The sequence below is a fragment of the Alexandromys fortis genome, unplaced genomic scaffold (genome assembly GCF_014885135.2).
Source record: "Alexandromys fortis isolate MF-2015 unplaced genomic scaffold, M_Fortis_MF-2015_v1.1 scaffold_24, whole genome shotgun sequence".
Classification (NCBI taxonomy): domain Eukaryota; kingdom Metazoa; phylum Chordata; class Mammalia; order Rodentia; family Cricetidae; genus Alexandromys; species Alexandromys fortis.
Genome location: NW_026067906.1, coordinates 11,629,670 through 11,657,076, shown reverse-complemented (window position 1 = coordinate 11,657,076; position 27,407 = coordinate 11,629,670). Strand labels below are relative to the sequence as shown.

At 41.2% G+C, this 27,407-nt stretch overlaps 1 protein-coding gene and 1 non-coding gene across 4 annotated transcripts; both read right to left on the bottom strand.

Annotated features, from left to right (window-relative positions):
* Positions 1 to 1,652: 1,652 nt before the first annotated feature.
* On the bottom strand, positions 1,653 to 27,407 carry Nap1l1 (nucleosome assembly protein 1 like 1). Of its 3 annotated transcripts, XM_050135518.1 has the most exons (16): positions 27,249 to 27,407; positions 19,954 to 19,990; positions 15,636 to 15,721; positions 14,580 to 14,682; positions 9,523 to 9,664; positions 9,222 to 9,302; positions 8,378 to 8,503; positions 7,595 to 7,669; positions 6,836 to 6,975; positions 6,348 to 6,493; positions 6,229 to 6,248; positions 5,487 to 5,609; positions 4,949 to 4,978; positions 4,393 to 4,443; positions 3,684 to 3,753; positions 1,653 to 3,044 (listed from the first exon to the last, which is right to left on the bottom strand). In XM_050135518.1, the coding sequence occupies exons 2-15, from the start codon at positions 19,968 to 19,970 to the stop codon at positions 3,718 to 3,720; spliced, it is 1,176 nt and encodes a 391-aa protein (XP_049991475.1). In that variant the 5' UTR covers positions 19,971 to 19,990; positions 27,249 to 27,407; the 3' UTR covers positions 1,653 to 3,044; positions 3,684 to 3,717. The 3 variants fall into 3 exon arrangements, with proteins under 3 accessions (XP_049991475.1, XP_049991474.1, XP_049991477.1); XM_050135517.1 differs by having other exon boundaries at positions 1,653 to 3,753; XM_050135520.1 differs by lacking the exons at positions 1,653 to 3,044; positions 3,684 to 3,753; positions 4,393 to 4,443 and adding an exon at positions 4,465 to 4,719.
* LOC126497549 (small nucleolar RNA SNORA48) lies at positions 19,644 to 19,786 on the bottom strand. Its single transcript, XR_007590646.1, has one exon. It is a non-coding gene; the product is annotated as a small nucleolar RNA SNORA48 (small nucleolar RNA).

Here is a 27,407-nt window from a genome sequence, read left to right as displayed (position 1 = left end):
ATGTAAGCAAGCACACAAAATGGCAGTAAAATGCCCAGGAAATCTCCTAGTTCCAAAGTCAGGATGGGAAAAAAGCTGCAGAGAAGCTACCCTCCTTGTGCAGCACAGGTTCGAAATCCCCGAAGGCCGCCCTCCCTTACTTACCAGTTCTCTGCTGCTCCCTCACTCTAGCCTTGGTCTTCCGTTTCCGGTGAGCCTAGGACCCTCCCTAGCCTCGGATCTCAGTGTGTCAGCTTGGTTCCGCTAGCCAAATGTCATCCACTTCCTGCTCACCTTCAAAATTCCAGCCACCCACCAGCCACAAGTTTTTACCCTAGCAGAAACTATTTTGCTGAACCACAGGCATTAAATAAGCCTGCCGGTGTGTCACTGTCCCGGATCAGCTGTTCCGAGTTCTTCAGTTTGAAAGCACTGCCTAACCACGAGCTTTACTTCATGCAAGTCTCACTTCCTGTCACCAGTTTTTACGTTATTGTGTCCAATTTCTTTTGATATCAAAGAACCTACCTAGTTGTTGAAGGAAGCTGAAAACCCTGAAACTACAGTAGGATGTCAACCAGAAGCAGACTACTAAGGACGTAAGTGTTCAGGGCACTGATGGAATCATCTTTAAATTCCTAGACCATTTCCACTTCTCTAAAAGCGTGTGATAAACCTTAAGCAGTCCAAGAACTTGGTTTTTTCTTTAAACCCAGGTTACAGTTTAATGTCTAGAACTGTTAACCAGTATATACAAACAGCACATCTCAATACCAGATAATACTGCTAATACTTTGCCACTGCCAGATACATTTACTTTTAGTAACGCAGTGGTTTAAGTTACCAAACACTGGTAACTATAAACACCAAGTTTATATAGGAATATTTAAAAACTGTGTAGCATTTGTTTCTCAAAGTCCCTATATATGCTTCTTCTGAATTATATATTCTGCAAATCAAAAATAAAATTCCGTTTAAAGTCAAAATTAAAGACTAAATCTTAATATACTAACGACTAAAAATGAACTATAATCTTAAACCAAACCTGAAATCACAACATTCAAATATTTATTTCTGCAAGCAAGATACGGCTTTCAGTTTGTAACCCAGCTAACCCCACAAATTTAGCCTTACAAATAGTAATATAAAGACTCTCAGATGCAGCTAACCCTAACTCCTAACCCAACTTCATCATACCTACACACAAAAAGATCTGCCAAAGTTAATGTCTTTTCTTATGGAAGAGGCAGACCCCATTCTTCTGTTGCCCACTCACCACTAGCAAAGACAGAGCAGAGCCAGCACCGCTTTGAGGAGCTGTCAGACACTGGCGGGAAACTGCAGTGGACAACCCACCAGCGGTGAGTCTACTGCTGTCCATTACCGGACCTGAAAGATCAGCCTTCCAGCTACTTTCTCAAAGTTTGTGTTTATAAAGAACTGTACAGGGCTTAGGGAAAAGAACTTCTTGACATCACACGAATAGCACCAAGAATGTAAAATCAGAATTGCACCATGGAATCTTTCTGTTCTTCATATCACAAACTCACGTGGCTAAGATTCTCTGAAAATCAATTTTATTTTAACAAGTCATAGTGGTTTAAGCACAGAATAGCTGCTCTCCAATCTTCAAAGAAATTATGTGTAGTTGTAAAAACTTCAAGTATCACCAGTATTTTATAAAATTAGATCCAATTTTATTAAGGATTTCAAATTACATATTTCAGACTTCTAGAATGGAATAGAACCATTTGGGGACTGACAAAATGTCATAATGAACACTGACCCCCATGTCCAAAGCACATTCCAATCATACAACAAGAAGCAGCTACCTGTTCACTTTGGCAACAGCTACTTCCTAAGTAAGGAAGGGAAAAGACTGTGCTAGCTCTTTAAGTTCACCGAAAACGGGATTCTATCTTTAGATTACAAACTTTAATGTTCAAGAAAATAAGCTGTGTTTAGATGAACTATGATTACAGAAAATAGCACAAACAATCTAATAGATAGCAACCAAGTCATTTTCAAAATAAAGGAAATAATGTAATTGGTTAAGGATTTCCAGTAGTTAAAAATCTCAGGAAGAGGTTAGTTACAGAATGTGTTCACATCCTAAGACCTTAATACTGAAATTTCACAAAAAGAATATCAGCTCTCCACAAAAGGGAAAAAAAAAAAAAGATGTCAATTTGATTAACAGCAGGAATGACATGAAAGACTGTCCTCCAAGCACAACCCAATTACCACACCCTGGGAGGCAAAGCCCCTTTCCCCAAAATGAACAGTAATTAGCCTGAGGTATTTTAAACGTGGCTCTTAGCATCTAAAAGTTTAATGTCATCACCCCTGCAATGGCCTCATTACCATTTGGGATTTATTACACGTGGTCACTTGCAACACTCAAAGGGGGGGGGGCACTAAATAAAAAGAAAGGACCCCTTGAATCTCTTGAAGTCATGTACTAGTTCATCCATTCCCACCAGAGTAGGAGATACACATTCTCCAATTTAACGATTCAAGCTCGGTGTGACTAGAATGCTGACCGTCACACTGTGGTACACAGGCCTGATTCTTTTGGGCATTTAGTAAGATTGAGAAGATGAGAGAATTACCCCAATATGCCTTAACATATCTGTGAGGTAGTTAAATCAATAGTACCACCCATTCTCAATTCTCCACAGTAAACAGAGCATGGCTAAGTGACACACTACCCATCCTTGAGCACTGAGTATTCAAATAAAGTCACAAAGATACTTAGTTCTAACAAATAGAATTTAACCTTTGTTTAAAAAAAGTATGGTACAACACTCGTTAGTTTTCAGAGCACATGTTTATGCATTCCTTCCTCCAAAGTTGGTCAACATGGAAGACTAGGCATCCCTGAACTCAAGCTAACCCTCTGCAAGCCTCAATCAGCACAAACTGAGACATCATCCTGCGATAGCTCAAACTGTGTGACATTTTTATTTTACGCTATAAAAACAAAATTAGGCAAACAAGAGAAAAATTCAAAATAGGTTCAAATGATGTAAGTCCATCCTTTCCAGGAAAGCAGAAGGTAGTCCCTACCGCAAAGAAAAGATATTTCATTAATGGAGGTTTTCAAAGTACATTTAAATACTATCAGATTAAGTTCTGGAAACAAAACAAAACAAGAAAAACCAACGCCTAGCATTTGTTCAGCTTGCTTAACTAATAGCCATGAATTGACTTCTGTTACAGCATCTAAAATATAAAACTCCCTTAATAACCTCAATTATTAGGTTTGATCTTACTGGAAATTCTTAACCACAATTTTCCTTTCTCCAACGTGTCATTCACCGCATCCCCTAGCAACAATACAGAAGCATTAGTGGATGCAGGCAGACTTCAACTTGTTCTTCTACCAGCTGAAACCAACTTTGGTTCTTTAGGAAGGCAGCAGCTAAACCAAATGAGTTCAACAGTTGATTTTCATAATTGTATTACAATAGCTACATGATGAAAATATTCCAGAAGAACCAAGCTGCAGCAATAAATGAACATGCAATAGAGAGGATTTATATGCATTCAACATATATCTGACAGAACTATAGTAAGTAGTCTAGGCAGAACAAATTGGTCTTTAAAATATCAATTTCCTTTCCTTTAAAAACTTACTGATTCTACCAAGAAAATACAAAACCATAAGGCTGTGAGTAACTGAGTCGAGCTTAGGCTATTACAGGGCAGGCCGTCCTCAAGGCCAGGCCTTCTGCTTCACTGCTGCTTGCACTCTGCAGGGTTCTGATCCTTCTGTTAAAGGAAAACAATACGTCAATCTAGCTTCTGCCTACTCGGAATTGTTCAACAATAGTCACTTTATCACAGTGTTATAAAAATGAGGGCGAAAACAAGTGATGTGGGTTAGTAGCAAACTACTGCATGTTAGCAAGTCACTTATGTATACAATAAAGCTCTATCTGAGATAATCTTCAAAATAATCACCTTGGACATTTAACTAAGTCTTTATTCTCAAAGATAACCTGTTTATATTTAGCTCCTCTTAGACTAACTCATACCTATCCAAGTATTTTTTACTTCCCTTATACTTGCTTATTAAAAAGCGCCTTCCTTCCTGCTAACAGCATGTGGTTGATGAATGAAGTCAGATCAATCTCTGAAGAGAAGCAGCTTTTAGGGATTAAATAGCAGTAACAGTGGTTGGAAGAATCCAGCACACAGCACTGCTCGAGTTCAAAGCACTCCTGCATCCAGATCTCCTTTAGCTAGCCAATTAAACACTAATTATAATTTTCCTTTGGGAGGAAAGCAATCTGAGCAATAAGGTTTTAATTCTTAGAAAGAGCCAAGTCCCAAATACGGAGCATGTAGGAGTCTCATCTACTAAGTTCAGTCTAAGTTACACTGAAAAGAAGCACGGGCTTTGCTCACCTTTGGGTCATAGTCAGGGTCATTTTCCTCATCTCCTTCTTCTTCCCCTTCCTATATTAAAGTTCAAAATGCATCCATGAAGTAGGTACATATTAGGAAATATTGACTCATAACGTATAGAAATTTTAGTACAAGTTACTCTATGGGTCAACAGATTCTCATGATTACAGAGTTTGTTGATAATACAATTTAATATGAAAGCATCTAACATGAAAAATTTCCCAACACAACTTGAGACATCCAGACAGCTTTTATTGAAAAGATTTACTGCAGCCAACGTTGGAAAAGTTTACTGCAGCTTTTGACTTCTTCAAAGAGCTGATAACCCTGCAGCAGAACAAAATTATTTGAAATAAAAAAAAAATGTTGCTGAGTTTTGCAATTTATTTATTGAAACCTTATACATACATTGTTTGGCTGTAGAATTCTAAAATCATATTTTCCAAAATTATCCCAAATCACAGAATGATTATGGCAAAGGAATACATTAATCATTCAATAATTTCCTCCTCAATGTGTCATACAGTGCATTATCTGTTCATTTGGTAAACATTACCTCATCAGCTTCTTCGCCTTCTTCATCATACTGAAAAGAGAGGACAAAGTGTGAGTGAGTATTGCATCAGCAGCACCCATCAAACAGCAAATGGAGTAAGTTAAAAAAAAAAAAAGCCAAAAACTGCAGAAAAATTCCCCACCTTGCAAATGGAGTAAGTTAAAAAAAAAAGCCAAAAACTGCAGAAAAATTCCCCACCTTTGTGCTAGCTACAGGCTGTAGCATTTCCTTATTTCTTTATGCTCTATACAACCTATGAACACTCAAAGAGCTCTGTTGTTTCATGACATCAAATTAAAAGTAAAATATACCCACTGGTAACCAAGTTGCATCAACTCAAAAATTTTTCTAACAAAAAAAAAAGTAAAACTGAAAATAATGAATCCAGATATCCTAGACACTTCTAAACTGAGAAAAGCCATCCAAAGCATTTGCTTAATTATGAATTCATCTGTCCTACTTACTAAACAGTCTAACCGTCAGAGTTGTGCTACGGTGCCCCCGCAGCAGCCCCCCGGCAGGACTCAAGCGTACTCACATCATCGTCATCGTCCTCAATAGCCTCCCCAGTGAAGTACAGCACTGATCTCGGGATTATCCGCTCCCGTAAAAAGTGACCAATCTCAAAGTCTGCAGCCAGTATAGCCTCCGAATCATCATCCTATGAAGAAAAGTAATTGTCACATGTAAGTTAACTTTGCTCTCCTGTCACTTAGATCAAGTGGTCACTTACATGTTAGCAGGCCAGCATATACAAAAAAATATTATACTAAATAAAAACTGGATCTATTTATTTATTATATGGCTTCTTGTTTAAAGAGCAAAAAAGCAAAAATGCAACTTTGTGACATCCCCTTTGGAAAGACTGGAAATAGGGCTGACAAGATGGCTCAGCAGGTAAGGTTCAGCGGTTAATAGCACTGGATTCTGTGGTCAACACTTGCAAGCCACCCACACCTAGTTTTAAGACTCCAGTTCAAGCGGATTCTATACCCTCTTCTGACTACTGCAGGCATCGTGCATACAAGTGGAATGCACGCATGTTCCCGACTACTGCACATAAAACAGTATTGAATCTTCAGCAGGGATGGTGGCGCAGCCTTTAATCCCAGGACCCAGGAAGCAGAGGCAGGTGACTCTTTGGGAGTTCCAGCCAGCCTGGTCTAAATAATTGAGTTCTGGATCACCCAGTGCCACAGAAAGCCTGTCTTAACAACAGAAAAATAAATGTCTAGCTTTTTGATTTCATGTATGCTAAATTGAATAAACACTCAACTCACCAGATCTGCATTCTCAGGAACTGCAAAATCAAGAAAAGAAATCCAAATGTGAAAAAAAAAAAACACCAATATTTACAATAAGCACCGACACACACAACCAAAGCTAAGACACCACTTACCTTCAGGAGGGGTAAAAAAATTAAAGAAAGAGTCGTTGGATACTGTTTTAGTCACAGTACAGACTGTCCCACGTCCCTTGTGTTTCTGCTTCTTTTTAATGGTTTTCAAAGTAACATTCTTTCCTTTTTTCCAATCTATCTGGCACCTTAGGAAACAAAATATATAGGACTCATGGTATTTTACTACACTTGACTGCTAGATTTTATAAGAGTATATGTAAATTTTTAGAGGATAATTAAACTTAAATAATGGGAACTTTCTAAACAAAACATTAAAGTTTACAGATTTATAATAGCAATAACATATGATGTAAAGAAAGTGATTAACATTCTTTCCCAAAAATATACATGCTAGAGCCAGCCCCAGAGGAAAACAGCAGAGACTGCAATGTCCGGCAATGCAGAATCTAGCAGGATACACAAGGGTATGTCATACTGTAAGCTCTGCCTACAATTAAACGAAAAACACAGCAGCACAATTAACTCACCCTGTACAGCCCATAATTTCTGGTCCATCAAAAGAAAAGGGATCAGAATTATCCGGTTCTGACCTCATCCTGTAAGTCTTTGTTAACACTTCATTTGTGAAATATTCATTGGGTTCAAAGTGAAATTCTAAGATAAAACTCTTTAAAAGAAAACAAAAGTGAGTTAAATTCTTAAACCGTGAATTTCAATGCATTCATTAACACTCAGCCTGACCCGTGATTTGATAAGCACGCAATGCTGTCCTCCCACTGAAACAATCCTAACAGGAATATAAGGGAACCCCTAATTACGTGAAAGCTAAAAGTAAATGAGGCACAAGACAAATACGGTTTCAAATTAAATTTATGTTAGGTAAATCTAAATAAACGACCAAGTGCCCCTTCTTTCCATCTCTCCAGAGACACTAATTTTAAATATGAAGGTGGACTTCAACACCACACGAAGACTTTACTCTTCATTTACAGCTCTGTCCATTGGTAACAGGCACAGCAAGGACGCTTAGCTGATCTCTCCTCAGGGAGGCCCTTGGCACCATCTACCTGAAGGCATTCCAGGCACACTGAACACACTGTTATTGTTCTATTTTATCCACTCTGATCTAGGATCACTGAGTATCCGTACAGAATCCCATCACCAAACGAATGTATTTAATATAGAGAGCACCAGTGTCTGCTGCAATACCTCACTTCCACTCCTTACTCTTGACGGTTTAAACCTGCCTGTAAACACTACAAAACTATATATTCAAGCTGTCTTACCATGGGTTGGCCAGCATCCGAGAACTTCACTTTAATATCTTTCAAATGCTTCAGAATAGGCTCATCATGCTCCTGCAAATTAAAATAAACATTACTATCTAACTACAGTGAAGTTTTGTATAGCAACTATGAAGCATAAAGCTTTCTCCACCGGAATATTATGGTTTAGGGAACTGAAGCTACGTCATACTGACTGACCCATCTAAAAAATACAAAAAGCCTATGAAAGGCCTTCTTTAACCGAATGTTTCCTGATTAGATCTGATGCCCTTCTCCCCGTCTGTTCCACACTGGTAAAGCAGGAATGCAACACACACGCATTAAGTCCATTCCTTTCTGCTAGTGTTACCGCCCAGTAATCACTACAACCCAGGCCAAGGGCTCAACAAGTGCGGCAGTTTCCCAGTGAAGGCTAACATCTCTGCTTTTCTGGGAATAAGATATTTGCAAATGAGTTTAACAGCTTTATATCCTAAGGCGCAAATATCCCCTGGATTAGCAAGTTTCAAACTGAAAATATTTCAGGTCAATACAAATGAAATACCCAAGTTTTCTCACCACCCTGCCTTGAGATACTAAAGCACAGGAAACCAAGAAGGAACCAACTGATAGTGTCAATCACACCAAAGATACTATTTTATTACTAAATTTGACCAAATACTTTGATCAAGTCAAATTCTTTCTATAAAACTATAAGTAAAGTGAAGAAATTAGCAACTACAAATATTTGAATGTCAGACTTTTTTTTAGGTAAACAGGTTGTTTTGTGAATTAAATTTCCTGAACCATATCACTGAGCAAATCAACATTCTTAAAAACTGTCAACCAAAATTCTGGAATCCCTTTAGGGTCTTCTTTTTCTTCATCCTTTTTCTCATCTTCAATCTTGACCTTTTCTTTCAGTTCCTCCTTGAAAAAGGACAGCAAACAACTAAATGACTATGCTGGGTCTTTGGATAGGCTTTTATGACCCCTATTTCACTAAGGGTAACTTTCAACCTTCAATGTTCTGGTTTAGCTGTGCAAGTACTGTCCTTATCCAAACCTCATTTCCACAGAAATCAAGAACCACCAGGCAGATCAGGGCTGCAGGGATACCGCAGAAATCGCCCTATGTTCAGCCTGGCACTCTGAATCAGAATAATGTACTGATCAGACTCTCTTAAAAGTAGAAGGCCACGTAACACAGCACAGATCCGACAAAGCTGCCATTATTCACTGCAGGCAGGGCAATTGAAAGCTGTCTGGCTCCTTGCCCGTCATCATAAAATTCAAAGGAAACCACACAAAAAGCTCAAAATAGTATAAGACAATGCCAGATTGAAGAGCGGCTCATCTGCACTATCCACACACAAAAGAAAAAGGCAATCCCTGGGTGTGAAAACACCACTGAGACACACTGCTGAACTGGGTGGTGATGCTTTTAATCCCAGCACTTGGGAGGCAGAGTCAGGTGGATCTCTGAGTTTGTGGCCAGCCTGGTCTACAAAACCTAGTTCCAGGATAGGTCCTGAAGCTACAGAAGCCCTGTCTTGAAAAGCAATAAAAATTTAAGAAAAAATGAAAAGCAAATGCACTTCTGAGAAGTCCTTGTCGTAGGAGACAGGAAGAGCCCGCTGGCACTCACCGAAACCTCTTCCTCCTCATCCGCTTTCCACTCACACTCTTCTTCTGTAGGCTCATAAATTGCATTAATGATCTCAAATCGCTAAAGTAAAATAAAATAAAGAGCTTGTATAAACACATTAGCACCCCAGCTTAAAACTACTGGTTTCTAATTAATGCCTCATAGATAGAACAAGTAAATAGCACAAGTTTTACTAATAGCACAAAGCTTAATAGTTTAATGGTTTCACTACCCATACCATTCACTAAGTATCTACCATTCACAAGTATGTTTTCCTGAGTTAAACAGCATAATTCATTACCTTATCGAATAAAGGCTGATAGAGAACAGCATACTTCCTTTCGAGATCATGAACTTCCTCATAGAACTTGGCTTCTATCTGTGCACATTTAACCTGAAGATTCTTGAGAGCGTTCACTCGTCTCTTGACTACTTTAGGCAAGCTGAAAGTTTAGAAACCAGATACATAAGAATCACAGAAAAACACAACTCACATTTTATTCACATGAAAACTGAAACATAAGTATTTTATAATAAAGTTCAGTATGAACAGAATCTCGGTGATAGATGTGACAATGCATAACAAGTCGATCAACCGGCCGAGCTCAATTTGATTTGTGTGCAGGCGCTACCTCATCTGTATAACTGGGGAAAGGAGTGTACTTTGGAGAAATGGGTGTTTCCCAACACTTTCTGTATTTAAATTGGAACTTGAAATGACACTAAGAACATATTATGATGAATATGCCCGTTCATACCTGACACCAGCGATATAATACAATACACAATGCGATTTCCTGTTCTTAAAGGGTACGAAGGTCTCATATTGCCCACTGGCTGCCTCGAGGACATAGCCAAGGATGCCCGTTGCCCTCATCATCATCCCACTTCTACCTTCCAAGTACATCATACTTGGTTGGTGCTTTTTTGAATTATACATTAGATTAAATTCATAAAAAGTACACACTTAAGCAAGACATACCTAATTTTAGAAAATCTGATTAAGAAATAACCTGAATCCACATTTATTGTCTTTCCAAAATTTTAAAATAATTCTCACCTAACCATTTAGAATAGTAAAATCATAGAATTAACATTCAATTAGATCAGCTCTCTATTTCTTACAAATAATTCTACTGAAGCCTGACACCCTGCAGCGCAAGGTGGAGCACCAGCCCCATACACTGTCACACCTCCTCAGAGCAATGGAGCAGCATGAGCTGCTGGCCTTTTTCCTCACTGCAAAAGTAACCCTAGAAATTTTAGAGCAGGTCACAAAATTCCGGGAAGCAGGCACACACCTCCAGAGTCAACGCTAAGCAAGACTATTTGCTGTCCCTCGTTAGTACACAAACTGCAGCCTCGAGAGAAGATGACAAGTCAGGGGAAACCATTTTGTAAGAAATCCTTAATCAGTTCCTCCCCTGGGCAACCACTGCCTCTTCCTATTCAATAATATTAGAAACAAAATTCCAAAGGAAAAAAAATTAAGTCACAAAGGAAAAGGAATCAAATTTATACCTGTCTTCAAAACTAAACACAGTTTCTGAGAGAAAAAGCCTTGTAGTTTGAAAAACTGTCTTCACAATGCTAGGAGCTACTGGTCAAGATAAATGTATTGGGTACATTAAGCTTTTGCAAGAGGCAAACCATATTATTTAAAGCGAAAAATTCAAGTAATACTATATAAAATATGGTAGTAATTTAAACTATTGTCTTGAAAAAATATTTATAAGCAATACGCATCTTTAGAATATTCTACAAGCTATACAGTATAGATACAGCTGTCTGAGCCAGAAGTAACAGGTACAAAGAAAGACAGCCCCAGTTAGGTAAACACAGTAAACATCCCTTTCCTCAGGACATGACACCCTCTTCTGGCTTCCCTTAGAACCACACACATGGCATACACTTGCAGAGAGGTTAAAGACAGACATATCAAGAAGCTACATAGGAAACCTGAGATCAGAGTAGTCAAATTGGGTTCATGTCTCAAAAGGCTGAACTTAATAAAAAAAAAAAATTTAACTTATGGTACGAGACAGAAAGACATAATATAAGAAAGCTAGAGTATATGTTTCAATGGAAAAAGTATGGGCAAAGAAAACTACCAAGTACAAAGACAAAAGTACACAGGCACACACAGCCATAAGTGAATTAAATTCAGTCTACAGTGGGAACATATCCTTCCTAGGAACCTCCAGACCAAGTAAACAGCTACTATAAAGAAGCAGAAAGCTTAAGCAATTCAGTTACGTTGAACATTATTGTGGTCAGGATGTCTTTTCCCTCCAGTTGGGGGCTATGCACAGGTCAATGACAACACCGGAGAATTCTCTCCTCCCACTCTGAGTGGGTGCCAGGGATTAAATTCAGGTTGTCAGGTTTCTACCTTACTGCTCCCCATTGGAATTTACAAAAATAAGAGGGGAGGCGAAGAGATGGCTCAGTGATTAAGAGTGCCTACTGCTCTTACACAGGACGCAAGTTCACCTCGCAGCACCCATGTTGGACTGCTCACAACCACTGGTAAGTCCAGTTCCAGAGGATCTAGTGTCCTTTTCTAGCCTCCCTGGGCAACCACTTATGCACATAAATAAAAAAACGAATCTTAAGAAAAAAGAATGCCAAGGCTATGAAGGACAGATTAAACCAGAGGCAAAGCAAAGCAAGTACACAATATGGCCAGAGACATCTAAGAGAGCAGTCACAGAAATATGCAAAAGAAATCCAAATTAAAATTAAGGGCCGGGCACTCGGGTGCAGAGGCAGGCGAATCTGAGTTCAAGTCTAGCCTGCTCTACAAACAAGCTCCAGGACAACCAGTGCTATAGAGAAGCCCAGTCTCAAAAAACTAAAAAACAAAAACAATAAAGGCTCTAAGAAACTTTAGCAAGGTAACTGAAGATTTTATTTTATTTTTATGTGTGTTTGCCTGAATATCTGGAGTCAGATAACCTGGAACTGGAGTTACAGATGGTTGTGAGCCACCATTTGTTGTCTGGAACTGAACCTGGGTGCTCTAGGATTTTAAATCCTAAACTACATACATACATACATACATACATACATACATACATACATGTTCAGAAAACAGTAAACCAAAATTACACTAAAGAAAACTTGGGACAGACCAAATAAGACTTTAAAATGGGTGTGATAGTATCAGTCTTTTATTATCAGTACTTGAGGCAAAGGCAGGCGGAATGTCTGAATTCTAGGTCAGCCTGGTCTATGTACCAAGTTCCAGGACAGCCACCTCCCCTCTTAAGTGTATGGGGAGAAATGGACTAAAGGCTAGAAATCTCTCAGGCGTTTCGAGCACTTACTGATCTTGGAGAGGCCCAAGGTTATGTTCCCAGCATTTTCATGGTAGCTAAAGAGGCATTCAAGACCTTCTGACCTCCAGAGTCTGCACACAATTTCACATACAAACACGGCAGCAACACACTCAGAAACAATCACTTAAAAAGTAGCCTCAATCTCCCCAAAGCATTAAACTCCAGATTAAAAAAGTACAAGGTTTTTTGTTACTTTCTAAAGTTCTGGCAGGAAGACAAAGAAAAATAAAAACATTCCTGCCCATCGTTAAGCAAATCTTGGCTTATAACTATAAGCAACCCATTGGAGTAAGCTTATCTCACAAGTGATGTTAACATATTAATTATGTTTATTCCTTGGTGATGAGGCTAGTTTGACTTCAAACGGGGGGGGGGGGGGGCTACAAATGATTTTAGCAGTATTACCGAATACACTATCATTTAAAAACCAGCATTTCTTCATATAAGCAGGAATACAATATAAAAGAGTACTATTCACAATAGGTTTACCACAAGCAAAATATACAGAAATGAATATAACCAATATTCTAAGAAAATCACAAAACTGAAAGATAGTATGTAACTATCAATACAAACATATGGATGATAAAGATACACTGTCCTCCCTGTCCATCTGTGGTATGAACGCCACTCTGACTTTCTGAGTTAAAACTGACAGCCTTGTCAACCGTGGGAGAACTGCAGGCAGGTGACCCTGATTCCATTTACACTTAGGACCGTGTGGAAGGAAACATCTGTCAAGGAATAAAGAAGCCTGTCTTGATCAACGTGAAGACTGCCTAGAGCTGGGGTTCCCGAAGTCCCCAAAGCCCCCGTCTCAGGTGTTGTTAACACTATGACGCTACAGCTACTAAATGTGTCAAAGACAAAAACAGACGGGAAGACCAGGGAGATCAAAGTGTTCTACTCACAGACAAATTCAATTATTTAAAAGAACTTCCTGTGTTAACAGATGGTACATGTATAAATCAAAGTTCCTAGCTAATAGTTTAATAAGAACTTACTGAAAGACAAGAAGGAATGATGTTTACCTGCAGCAAGCACACAGCTAGACTCTGAAAGAAACTGAAGACCTAAACGTGAGAGATCCAACCGGGCACAAGAAAGCAGGTGCTCAGAAGATTCCCTAAGCAATTAGAGCCCACACGTCATGAGCACAAAAGGAAAAACAAAACACTATCCATTTTGCTAATATAGAAATTAAGGATTTCTGTTTACCAAAGGACTTCAAAGGAAAGATTATTTACAGTAATTTAAGGAATGATACATTAAGAATTTCTGAAAATATGAAACGATAGTAACCTCAGTAAGAAATGGACAGAGGGTACAAGTCTTGCACATTTTCTGAAAAGCAGCTCCAAGTGTACTAGACAGTACAACAAGAGCACACCTTCTAAACTGGTTGAAAAGAAAATAATCCACAAAAAGCTGGATGGCCGAGACATGGCAGATAAAACCACCTTCTTACTAAACATCTCTGGAAAGAAATCCCAGCACCTCTAGAAATCTTGCTACAAGTTCTAAAGAAATGTTTGCTCTCTAAGTAGAAACTATCACCAAGTAACAGTCCAAAGGATTTATTAAGAGTCCCCAAGAGGGGATAAAGAATGATGGGTCCCATCCCAGTACAATCTTTTAGGACAAAAGTCCAAAAGCAAAGCAGGCAACCTCAGGGCAGACACACAGAACCACGGAACATTTCCACTAAGCCAGGATAGGAGACCTTCAAATCCTAAAGCTGAGTTAGGGAGCACATGAAGTAATCTGTATTTTAAAAACCTGTATTTCTAATTCTGTACATTCCTAACAAACTTCTAAATAAATCATAGAAATGGCTAAGATGTTTACTTCCTACAGATTTGAAGCAAGTCAAGACCCAATCTAATCATTCTTACTCTGGAAAACCTTATACTAGATACTAAGAGACATTAGTGTTCCATGATCACACAGGTAAGCTTCAATGTTCTTTTTATAGAAAAGATAAATTAGGAGAGTAGGGGAAAAAAAGAATTTGTACCTTTCAATGTATCCTGTTGGTGTGTCTACCAGACCATCCAGTCTTTCCTGAAGGGCTGCAAGAATCTGAGTATTTTGCATCATCTGAACAGTCAGCTGACGCGCTTTTAAAAAGAAAGGGAGCATTGAAAGAAGGATTTGTAAAACCGTTTCTGCAGTTTTCACGGAACACCCAATCATGAAGTCTTCCTAAGAGGCCCATAAAATGTTGGTATGAGGAGTAGATGTGTACAGTAAGCTAAGGACAACCCAGCACTCAGAGAAAAAGCCCAGGATTTCTCTAGACCATCATCACAAGCACAATAAACAAAATCCTCTTTCCTCTCATTTCATAGTTCACACGGGGAAGCTTGATGCTTTGTGCCAATGCCTACTCAAGTCTCCACAAGTCCCACTTACCAGAAAACTCCAAGTGCACTTTAGGCTAGAGAAAACTGAAGGTATTATCTGGATGTTTATGTTTGATGCATAATAAAAATGGGCTTTTACTTTATGTACATTTAATTTTGAGACTATAACAAAATCATTTTCAATTGTATTCTTGCAGACCAATTTGCTTTTAAAAGTAATTCAGTAACTAGATGATACACAACTATAGTAACACATTTAGCAGCATCAATTACAGCAACTGAAAAAACACTGGAACTCAGTATTTTCATTATTTATCTGCTAGGTAAACTCTCACTGAATCCACATACATTTATATGTGCCCTTTTGGGGTTTACTAGGGTACATTTGAAAAGACAGACACAACACTTTCCACCTTAATTAAATAGCAAACATAGTTTAGAAGCACTGCCAAGTTACTCCCACTTCCGACCCTTCTGGTGTGACACAGCTAGGTGCTCTACCTCCAGCAATAGGTGAAATGTTCACTATCTTCCTTCCTTACATAGGAACACATACAGTTACTACACTCAAGGAATGGATCGGGAGATAAGGGGCAATGGACAGGGAGGGGGCCCAAAAAAGGGGGGAAGAGACAGTTCCTATTTTACTCTCCTCTAGAGCACACATGCCAGCAACTGCTGGCTCCTGAAGTAATTTAAAAGAATACCTTTGATTTTTGTTTCTTCACCCGTTTCTTCTTCTTCTACTTCTTCAACGTCATCCAAATCTTGATCAAGTTCAGACTGTTCTTTGCTACAATGTCATAGCATCACACCATAGTTTAAACGTATGAATTACAAAACAAAATTACAGAGACACTTCATTTTCCAATTAAAAAAAAAAATCTTTGTTCTTTCAAAGGACAGAAATTCAAAAGTGAGTCTGTTTCCTAACTCTAATACGTAGTACCAACTGAAGTCCTTCACACATCCACTTAAAACCATCTAGCTAAAATAAGCCAGTTTCAAGCTTTAAAAATGCAGTCTGGTAGGTCTGCACCCTCAGGAAGCATGCTTGCTTTCAAGCTTGTATCCAATGCCTGCATATCAGTTAGGATAGCAAATTACCAAGACCAAGTCCGTTTTATAACTAAATAACTGGGCAGGCTTTGGCAATGACATTTTATTTGCTGTTGTTTTGTACATTTGTTTCATGTAGCCTATGCTGGCATCTAACTTCCTAAACAGCTGAAGGCTCTGAACTTGATGTTTCTGCCTCTACCTTCCAGAGTGCTAGGATTACAGGCCTACACCAACATGCCCAATCTATGGCAGGGACTTGTAAGGTTGTGTTTACTTGTTGGTGGTGGCAGTTTGTTTTTTGTTTTGGACAGTTTCCCTGTGTACTTCTCTAGCTGCCCTGGACCCCAGAGGATGATCAAGCTCAGATTACCTCCGATGATTCTTTCTTAAAGCTTCAAAAATGATTTGGTTTCAAGATTTCACTGTCATAGTCAGGATGGTATGGTGACAGAGATATCCTATCTCAAAAACAAGCCAGGTAGTGGTGGTCACACCTTTAATCCCAGCACTTAGGAAGTAGAGGCAGGCAGATTTCTGTGAGTTCAAGACCAGCCTGGTCTACAGAGTGAGTTTCAGGACAGGACTACAGAGAGAAACCCCATCTTGGGGGGGGGGGGGGAATCTCTGCTTATGAATACTTTACATCACAGCAAAGATGGAGAAGTAATGTTTAGACCTTTGAGCCAACTCCTTGCTTAAATTTTAGCCAGGACAGTTTCATTAGAAGAAAGACATCTTTCTCACTGTCTTGGAAAACGCTACCTTGTGGACATGAAATTCTGTTTAGCAATAAAAAAGGTGGGGTTAAGGACAACTTTCCTTTATATTTTTGTTTTGTTTTGCCATATGTAACAGGGCAACCTACAAAACAAGAGTACTGAACTCGAGTAGAATCTCTGACCCTATGACCTCAGGGCTAGTTCCAGGGCCAACTCCTTAGGATCTTCTGTGCACTCAAAGCCAGGGGCTGCTGTTAGGTAACACGCAGCCGCCACTCTTATTTATGCTCAAATATTTACTCCAAGTCTTTAAAAGACATTTCATAAACCTTATCATATGGCCAAATCCAGCCTACTTCTGTTTCTATAAATACTACAAATTTGTATTAGAACATAGATATAGTAACAAAACAGCAAGGATACTGCAAGCAGTTTTAAGGCTCAAAGTAATTAAAGATACTCCTAGGCCTTCCTTTCTCAGTTTACTGGCTCTTCCTTTGAGGGCCCCTTCTCTCACCTTCCCAGGACTAACAGCCACACAGAATTAAATGGAGGGGGAAGGGAATCAAGCTGTTATAATCAATCTGCAGTTTTAATTGTTTAACAAATGATGGCTGCTAAGACTGCAGATTAATGACACCCAAGTTTAACTCTTTCAAAATCACCAACTCAAAAACAAAAAAGGATGAAAGTATTTAAAGGGTTAAGACTAACTATCAAGGAAAGGGGAACCAAATTTTGAAGCCAGAAAAAAGAAATGACAATCAAAGTTATTAAAATCTAAGTAAGAAATGATAGGACAGTCTTCAAGAATACAAGCTAACAGTATTGGTAACATCATTGAGTGCCTAATATGCTTATAAAACAGACGCTGAAAACCTCCCTAGCTGCCTCCTTGATGACAAAGTGGAACACAATCAACTCCCAGACACTACTCACCAAGAAGTCATAGCAATGATCCTACAGCAGAGTCCCACAACAGACCAGTGTGCTTTCTAGCCAAATACTGTTAAATCCCAGATCTCTCAACACCAATTTTAACAAGCAGATGATCAAGCACTAACCCATTAGAAAAAAAGATTACAAATTAATCAAAACCAAGAGGAGAAAAGAGTAGACAAGACTAAATAGGAAAGCAACATCCAGAGAAAGACAGTGAACAGAGACCAAGAGAGAAGGAAAGCAGGATTTGAGGATACGTACAGAAATAGAAAGTTTCTGTATCTCTCCAGAAAGAGCAAAGAGGCAAAGATGAAGAACTGAAGGTAAGTTGAAGACACTCTAAGACAGACATCTAACAAGAGCTGCAGAGAGAGAAGAGGCAAGAGAAGTCAAAACGTGCCCTCGACAGAACGAGAACCGCTGGACCGGGCAACTGAAAGGGCCCACTACTGAATGGCTGTATCAAGTAATAAAAATTAGACAAAACTAAATATCTTCAAAACCGAAGCCAAACTAAAATTTATCAAGCTGGGCAGTGGTAGCACATGCCTTTAATCCCAGCACTCAGGAGGCAGAGGCAGATGGATCTGTGAGTTTGAAACCAACCTGGTCTAAAAGAGCTAGTTCCAGGACCCTGTGAAACTTAAAACAAATGCAATGCATATGTGATCAAAGAACTGTGGCTTCTGAATTTCAACATCACACTGGAGGCCCCTTCAAAATCCTGAGTAAAAAGCATTTCTTAGAATTCTAAACCATCTGGGGGCTGGAGAGATGGCTCAGAGGTTAGGAGCACTGCCTGTTCTTCCGAAGGTCCTGAGTTCAATTCCCAGCAACCACATGGTGGCTCACAACNGAGTTCAATTCCCAGCAACCACATGGTGGCTCACAACCATCTGTAATGAGATCTGGTGCAGAATACAGTATATATAATAAATAAATCTTAAAAAAAATGGCCAACTTTAAAAAAAAAAAAAGAATTCTAAACCACCAAGTATACAGGCTAAGTCATGCTACATGTCAAAGTAGTCTCCCTTCCTTGCCCTCTTCTAAAGACAGCAAGCATGTACAAAGACATGGGGAATAGACATAAATTTGTATTTGTTCACCTTCTGGTAAAGTTTCAGTCCCTCCCCCTACTCAATGCCCTCATAACCTAAAACCACCGCAACCTTAATCACCAGTGCTGTAGTCAACTATTGTGAGGAGCTGGGAGATGACTGTCAAATTACACCCCATCCTCCCTGACCATAATCTTACAAGACATGCACCCACACTAATGGAAACCTGCTTACACCTGTGTTTCTAGCTGCCACAACAAACCTTGCCAAGCCTCAAAAAAGTTAAGCCACTAAAGCAACACCACTTTACAAAGCTAAGTTAGTGCTTCCTATTCAGTTCTTACAATTCAACAGTCACCTTGAGGGGACAGCTTGGTGGCATGTATGAAACCCTAAATCCAATTCCAAGTACAGTCCCACCCGCATCCCAAACCAACAGTAACATTCAAAAACAGCAAAGAAATGAATGAAAACAAAACTGAAGAGTCCTTACACTCATGGTAAGAAGGTGGAGCATGCAATTGAAGGGCTCGACGGGGAAGAGTCCAAGCAACCTTCTCACTGTAACTTGTGTGTATGCTGTTGCTGTTCCAATTCTACATATGTTTACACAGTGTTAATAGGAAAAAGGCTGAGAAATGCATACAGGCTAAAAATTCTCCCAAGTATTTATGATCTAATACCATGCTCAGCACTTCTTTCTTTGGGTTGTAGACCAGGCTGTCCTTGAACTCACAGGCCTGACTGCCTCCCAAGGGCTGGTGTGTACCACCCCATCCAGGGCACAGCACTTTTTTAGGACCAAACACTGACAAACAGTTTACTGTCATTTGTTCTAGAACACACCCTGCAGACCAGGCTGGCCTCCAACTCACAAATATCTGCCTGTTTTGGCCTCCCAAATGCTGGGATGAAAGGCACGTGCCAGTACTTATGTGCCCTAGGCATGAAACAGCTTTGGCCACCAAGACAGGCATCAAGCTAGGATGAACAAAGGACTCCCATCTGCTCTGTCCCTGGCTGATATAAGACAACACCACCACCAAGGTGTCTCTTTGCCCACTGCCAGGGACTGGCTTACAGAATGAGTGATTACATATAAAGTATTTTAGATTAGATATTCTACTCAGCTTCCCACAGACCAGGTACCAGAGGATGTCAGGAACACATTTTCACAGTACACAATTTGACGGCCACTAACAATTTGTATGCCACAATACAAAGAAACACCTGCCACTTACTTGTCAATGTCTGCCATCTTGAAAGAACTCCAAATATCTAAGAAAAAAAAAAAAAGAATCAGTATTATAAATAAGCATGATTTAAAGCTAAGAAAAACTTGAAGTGGAAGACTATAAATCAATAAACATAATCTAGTAATTGTGTATTCCCTTTAAAATAGCATGCGTTAAAAAAAAATGGTGCCTTTAATCCCAGCACTCAGGGAGGCAGAGGAAGGCAGAGAAATCCTGTCTTGAACGGCACCCCCATTTATGGAGAAGACAACAATACTCAGAGGCGAGGTGTTGCAATTTCACAGACAAGAATGCACACCTGTTACAAAGAACTGTGGCTTCTGAATTCCAACATCACACTGGAGGCAGCCCCTTCAAAATCCTGAATAAAAAGCATTCCTTAGAATTCTAACCCTAACCAGTAAGTGTACAGGCCAACAGTCCTCTTCTAAATATTAGTTGTCTTTACACAAAAACTTCTAATGACAATGGTCAATTTTTACTTAGCCCCTCAGAATCATTTTTTGTTGTTTTCAGAAGACAGGGTGTTTCTCTGTGTTACAGCCCTGGCTGTCCTCTAAGATTCACCTGCCTCTGCCACCTGAGTGCTGGGATTAAAGGCCTGCAAATACACCACCTTAAAAAAAAAAAAAAGACAGGTTTTCATCATATAACCCTGGATTGTCTGGAACTCACCATGTCAACCAGGCTAGCCTCAGAACAGGTCTATCTGACTGCTTCCCTAGTGCTGGAACTTTGTGTTTTGATCCCTATTATTTTAAAATGGCATTTATTTATTATTTATTGTGTGTGTCCCGTGGCATGCGTATATTAGAACTTACAACTTTACCCAGTAAGCCATCAAATACTTTTTAACTCTAATTCATTTCAAAAATGTTGCTTAGCTGTGTGGTGGTGGCGGTGCTCTAATCCCAGCACTTGGGAGGCAGAGGCAGGGGGATCTCTTTGGATTCAAGGCCAGCCTGGTCTACAAGAGCTAGTTCCAAGACAGGCTCCAAAGCTACAGAGAAACCCTATTTCAAACCCTCCCCAAAAACAAAAAAAAAAATTTTTTTTTGCCTAATTACTATCCTTTTATGAATCTAGAAGGCTTTGAAAATCTAATAGTTTCTGCATCTTTCAACTATTTATGAAAACTGAATGGCCCAAATAAGTACTTTGGAAGCTAACGCAGGAATATTATTGAGTGGTAGACGACAGCCTGAGCTAAGACTGCCAAAAACCTATCTCTTATGGCCACCCCCTTGGGATCTAGACGATTCTAAAGATGTCCACTGAATCAGGGTTTGAATGAGGAAAGAGCAGTAACAAAACCCAACACTACTGCAGCTTAAAGAGCACAGTTTAGTTCTCAGTCCTGTGACCATCACTAAGGTGGCTCAGATCCGCAGGGCAGCCTAGCTCTGCGGGACCACCCAGAAGCCTTCCAAACTTTTGGGAATTGGCTTCCCTGCCCTGTTGAAGACTCAGCCACCAAAAACATCCACCCAGCATCAGCAGGGACAGTGAGAACACAAAGAGGGCACTGGGAATGTCTTCAGACTGAAGCCCAGACAGCGCTGTCATTGCCGCTCACTGTATGGCAAGAACTTAGCAACACACATCCCATTGGACAGAATATAATGGGAGTACATGGGTGCTGAGTGTCTCGGGAAAGCACAAGCAGGTGTCTCACTCACAGGGGCTCACGGGTGCTGTAGGAATCAGCACGTTGGCCCTCATCACTGAGCAATGAGTCCTGGTTCTCCTCTCTCCATCCCTTCCCATTTGCTTTATGCAGTGTGTACTGAAATTGTCTCTAGCAGCAGTGTTTATAAAATGTTTAGTAAGCATTACGAATACTAATTTAAAATTGTGAAGAACATTGATTCTCTAATGAAAGCAACTGGGATTATATGTTCTGCCTATTAAATCACTAAAGATTTCTTTCGAGACAGGGAAACCGGGGTGAACACATGTTCTTAAATATGGGTTAAGTTACTTTTCCTAGAAAGTAACTTGGCCATGGGAATTAACTGCACACTACACTAAGCTACACTTCCAGCTCCCTAAGACCTTTGTACAAAAGCATAAGAAACAATAATAGTTCCACATAACAAGATAGTAGGGACAAAGGAGTTTTTTCCTTAAGACAGGGTTTTACTCTGTAGCCTAGGCTGGCCTAGAACTGTACAGCCCAGGAGACTCTCCAACTGTTGGCAATCTTACCTCAGACTCGGAACAAAAGGATAGTAAGCATGAACCAAGCTGACACCATTTTTCATTCTGTACTATTTTGTTTTACAATATGCACCAATGTCATTGAGTAACACCACAGAACTTGCTGGGTTAACTAAATACTGCAGCTAGCCAACATTGCAGGTGTTAGTCATTCACAGTTGGCACGGGGGTCAATGCTTCTGCAAGCTAATAGGTGAGGATGATATGCCACTTAAGAGCACACTCTGCAAGGGATACTGTGACAGCTGACACTGTTAACTGGGCAGGATCTAGAAGCACCTAAGGCCAAGCCTCTCAGCATGCTTGACAATTATGACATGAACTACAGTGAAATAAACCTTCCTAAATGCAGATAGGAGCATCCTATGGGCGAAGTGAAGGAGTGCTAGCCTTCATCTCTCTAACCAGTCGATTCAAGCCCCTGACACCCACCATGACTTCCTCCCCATAATGGAAGGGAAAAGGGAGAAGGGGGCGGAAGGAAGGAAACCTACAAGAGACAACCACCTATTGAAGATAACAAATAACTAAAAATTGACATCAAGCTAAATAGGTTGGCTTAACAGTAAAATAGGTTCAACTGAGAAATGGACTAAGTTAAAGGAGGCTATACTGCAAGCATGGCAGAAAAGAAAGAAAATAGTAGAAATTTAAGATATAACAAGATCTGAGACTGAATACAAATTCTACAGATATATAGGATTTAATGTTAAGAAACAACTAAAACATTCCTGAAGTGATCAAAGACCTATAAATCCAACTTTTCTGCCGAAGATAAAAACTCAATGAAACATGCTGATATAGCAATAAAGACAAAATATTGCCATGGGTGGTGCAATGCATGTTTGATCCCAGCACTTGAGAGTATTAACTAATGATTTTAGACCATAAGCAACCTCACTAGACTATTCTATTACATACTCCCTTCACTAGAAGGGAGTGACTGCAGGCAGGCAGTCTAGGGAAGAGCTGTCTATGTCCCCAATACTTACAGCTGTCTGTTTCCACATGCTTACCACTCACTACATCATCAGGACGTGCTCAAATGGCTGGAGTGATACCCCAGTGGGGAGTTACAGGCATATGTCCCATATCCAGCTAAAATATTTCCCACATCATTAGAACAGTAAAACAAAATACAACCCCCTAACCAAAGTATACTACCACAAAAGGAAGAAAAGTCAGGACCGTTATCAGAGAAAGTTCAATGTGTAACCCAATACGGCACAGACCATCTCAATGGGGAGTTTCTAACTTCCCTTAAGTCAATTATTAATCTCAACTGAAAGGAGTAAAAATTTCCAGAAAGAGGTGAGGCAAAACAAAAGCCCTGTCTACACACACACTGATCATCTTATGGTCTTGGATATATCAGCTAGACACCAACTTATCTTCTGGTCAATCGTTTTCTGGAAAAATTCCCATGATATTCATCAGCAGACATTTCCTCTTTAGAAAATAACAACTGATGATAAAGCAGTCACTTTAAAATGGGGATGATTTAATAAGACTCCAGGAAACCCAGTTCTCCCCCCGCCACACCCCACCCCAAGGAGGTCAGAAGTGGCTCTTCTGGAGTCCTCTCACCAGTTCAGGACAGAGCACCAAGGTGGCTCCAGCTGAACCTCACAGTTTAAACGCTTTTTCATTCTGGTGAAATCAAAACTGGCCAGGCCATATATTAAACTCCCAAACTAAATGGACAACCAAAGAACATTACCTTCTGTAAGTACAAAAGCTTCCCATGGTAGAGTATCCTCGAACCCAACAGCAGATGTAGAAGGGACAGGTGTCTGACAAAAGCCCTCACTTACCAGTAACAATTTATCTACAGGCACAGCTTATATATGCAAAGGCTTCACTAAGCAGCCACTATTTAATTACATGCAAGCAAATTCCATGTTGGAACAAAAATCACCTGACTACACTATAGCTTTCTGCCACAGAAAAATCCAGAGCAGTGCTTCTGAATTCCACACTGGTGTCCAGAACTTCCAGTCTGACAACATCTTTTCTAACTCAATATATAGCCCTTAATCCTAGCACTCAGGAGGCAGAGGCGGGAGGATGTGTTCAAAACCAGCCTGGTCTACAGAGTAAGTTCTAGGACAGCCAGGGCTATGCAGAGAAACTCTGTCTGGAAAAAACAATAAAAACCCCACCAACATAAAGGGGCTCGAGACATGGCTCACTGCTTAAGAGCACTTGTGTTCCCTGAGAGACCAAGAGTCCACTCTCAGTGTCCACTCAGGCTAGGATCTGACACCCTTTACAGCTACCAGGCACAGACGTACAGGTGAGCAAAACACGATTTAAAAGACAAAGTTATCGTTGCAAAACTAAGGAACTCCAGATAAGCTTTTTACCACGCTAGACCTGTTCTTGTTAAAATGTCAGCACTACCACCTAAGTCGTACAGGTTAGTTTCAAAAGAAAGTTAACGCCTTTTGACAGCATTAAATAAACAAACTAATGAACTACGCGGATGGAATTTAAACAATGCCGTGCCTTTAGTCTCTGCGTTCCACAGGCAGAGGCAGGCAGATCTTAGTTCTCAGGCAGCTTCATCTACACAGCAGACATGTAGTAAGAGGCTTTAAAAACAAACCAAGCCTCAGTATTATTGTGCCTTGACTGTTCCCCCGGGAATCCTTACAGTTTTCTAACCTTTACTCCTATGTGAGTGGGTGTTCTGCCTACATGTGTCTGCACACCATGCATGTACCTGTTGGATCCCCCAGGACCAGAGTTATAGACAGTTCTCAGCTGCAATGTGGGTGCTGGGAATTAGAACCAGGTCCTCTGGAAGAGCAACCAGGGCTCTTAACCCAAGCCAGGCTGCCAGCCCCTGTAGTACTCTATTCTAGGGAAATCACAGCTCATTTCTAGTGTAAAAAGAATATAAACAAAAATGTGAAAAGCTTTACAAAAAAAAAAAAAGAGTCCAGATACATTTTTAGAGATGAAAGGCTATTCCAAGGTATAGCTGTTACTTCTTTTTGGCAGGGTTTCTGTGTAGCTTTGGAACCCGTCCTGGAACTCACTCTGTAGACCAGGCCGGCCTCGAACACCCGATTAAAAGCCAGGCCCACCACATCTGCCCGGTGTAGTAGTTACTGCCTACAAACCCAGTAGGTAGCATGGTCCAGCGGTCCGTGATTGATGAAGAACTAAACAGGCATGAGGCAGCCATTTCCACCACCTCGGTGCACAAAACAAGAAATTTCTTTTAGCTCCCCGAGGCAGCAAATAATGAAATAAGCCATAAAATTTTAGTCACATTGGCTCTGCCAAAATTTTTTTTTATCTCAAGAAAGGCCAGATCAGGTGCCACACTCAGTATTAAACACTGTCAATTATAGGACCCAAGACTAAAAACAAAAAAACCCCAGGTATTTTGCAACAGATCAAACTGACAAAACTGCCTGGCGGTGGTGGCACAGGCCTTTAATCCCAGCACTCAGGAGGCAGAGGCAGGTGGGTCTCTGTGAGTTCGAGGCCAGCCTGGTCTATAAGAGCTAGTTCCAGGACAGGCCCCACAGCTACAGGGAAACCCTGTGGGGGAGGGGGAGACTGACAAACTTTTCTTGCTGACATGTTGAGTCTTTATTTAATAATCTAAATGCTGACTTGAAAAGAACACCTATCGGGTAAGATTTTGTGACAGATGTCTAAGCCCCTACTAATGCTAAATTAAATCCTCCAAATCCAGATTTGGAATTAAAGTAGGTGTATAGTTTAAACCTGGGATGGGTATTTCAACTGTAAACAAGCTTGAGACACAAGAATTCCCCAAGATCACCGAAAACCCCGTTTACCTGCAGTTAGTTTTCCCCTAGCACAACGAAAATTTCTCTGGATATTAGGGCTTAGAGATGTTTTGCTGGCAACTGTTTTCAAAAATAACAAACGCTTGTGTTGGTTCTCCTGAAACCAGGTTAGTATTTTGAGTCTTTAAAACGTTGTCTTCTTGGAATTTTAGAAACAGGAGATGGTATGAAATAGGAGCCCTTGAGGGCAGGCTGTGCCTGGTTCACCCATTGATTCTGGAAGTCTAGCCCTCCCGGCAGGACCTGTCTCCTCCCTTCATTGCCACTCCAGAGATCTTCACAGCAATGTGGCGCACTGAGCTCACTCGGTATATATTAATGTCCTGCTCCATCTCATCCTCCATCCACTTCATCATCCCGGAGAGGAAAACTACGTCGTTGTTCTATTAGACTGCGCCCCCCCCCCTCAACAAACCAGCCTCCTTTTTAGCTAAGGACCATTGAGTTCTAAGGAGACTTAAGATCAAGTTCTCCCCACATAAATAAGACCCCCGGGCCAAGGTACCCAGCGAACTTCTAACTGTACCTGTGAGACACAAAACGCTCTCGTTAAAAACAGCTAAGCTAAATGCTTTTGCACGTGTTAACCCCTTAACAACCCTGGCCGAGCAGGCTTCTTACCCCCCCACCCCCACCCGCCCCGACCCCGGCGCCATCCTCCCATGCGTTTGCACATTCTTCTCCGGGGAAGCGTGTGCAACCTCAGGGCTGGTCCTCGTCGCGACCCTCTTTGCCTACAACTCTTGGGGGTGGGGGGGGGGAGTCGGGTGGGCCCGGGCATGGCGGGGGAGAGCGGGGGTCTCCCGCCGGCCGCAGCGCGTCCCCCACGTGCCCGGCTCCCGAGCGCAAAGGCCTCGGCCTGCGCAGCCCCATCCCTCCGTCCCCGCGGGCGGAACTCGCGGCCACCGTTCTTTTCCATCCACCCCCACCCCACCCCCGCGGCCTGCTCGCCCTGCTCCTCTGGGGGGGGGGGGGTTGGGGGAGGAGGGACACCGAGGCAGCGGCGGCCCGGGCGACCCATGCGCTCAGCGGCGTGGCCTCCTGCTGCTCCTCCCTCGGCCTCGCTGTCCCGCGCGCCCCGCAGCCGGCGGCGCTCGCCGGGGTCCCCCAGGCCGCACGGCCCCTCCGGAGCACTGCCCGCGGCCTCCGACACCCCGACCTACACACACAAACACACACACACATACCCCGCAGGTCCCGATCCCCGACCCTCCCGGCCCCAGCCGTTACCGTTCCAGGAGGCTAGGACGCGGAGCCGGGCGGCCGGAGCTGCGCAGGCAGTGACTCAGGGCGGCGGCGGCGACGGCGGCGGGAGGAGCGGGAGGCGGCGCCGCGAGCAGATGGCGCTAAAAGAGACCCGAGAGCCCGCCGCTAGCGCTCATATACAAT

Coding starts and splice junctions, on each gene's coding strand:
- Nap1l1 (XM_050135517.1), bottom strand. Junction 8,504..9,221: donor ATGAGGAGGAAGAGGTTTCG/GTGAGTGCCAGC, acceptor TCCTTTTTCAAG/GAGGAACTGAAAGAAAAGGT. Junction 6,976..7,594: donor CGGATGCTGGCCAACCCATG/GTAAGACAGCTT, acceptor TTTCTTTTAAAG/AGTTTTATCTTAGAATTTCA.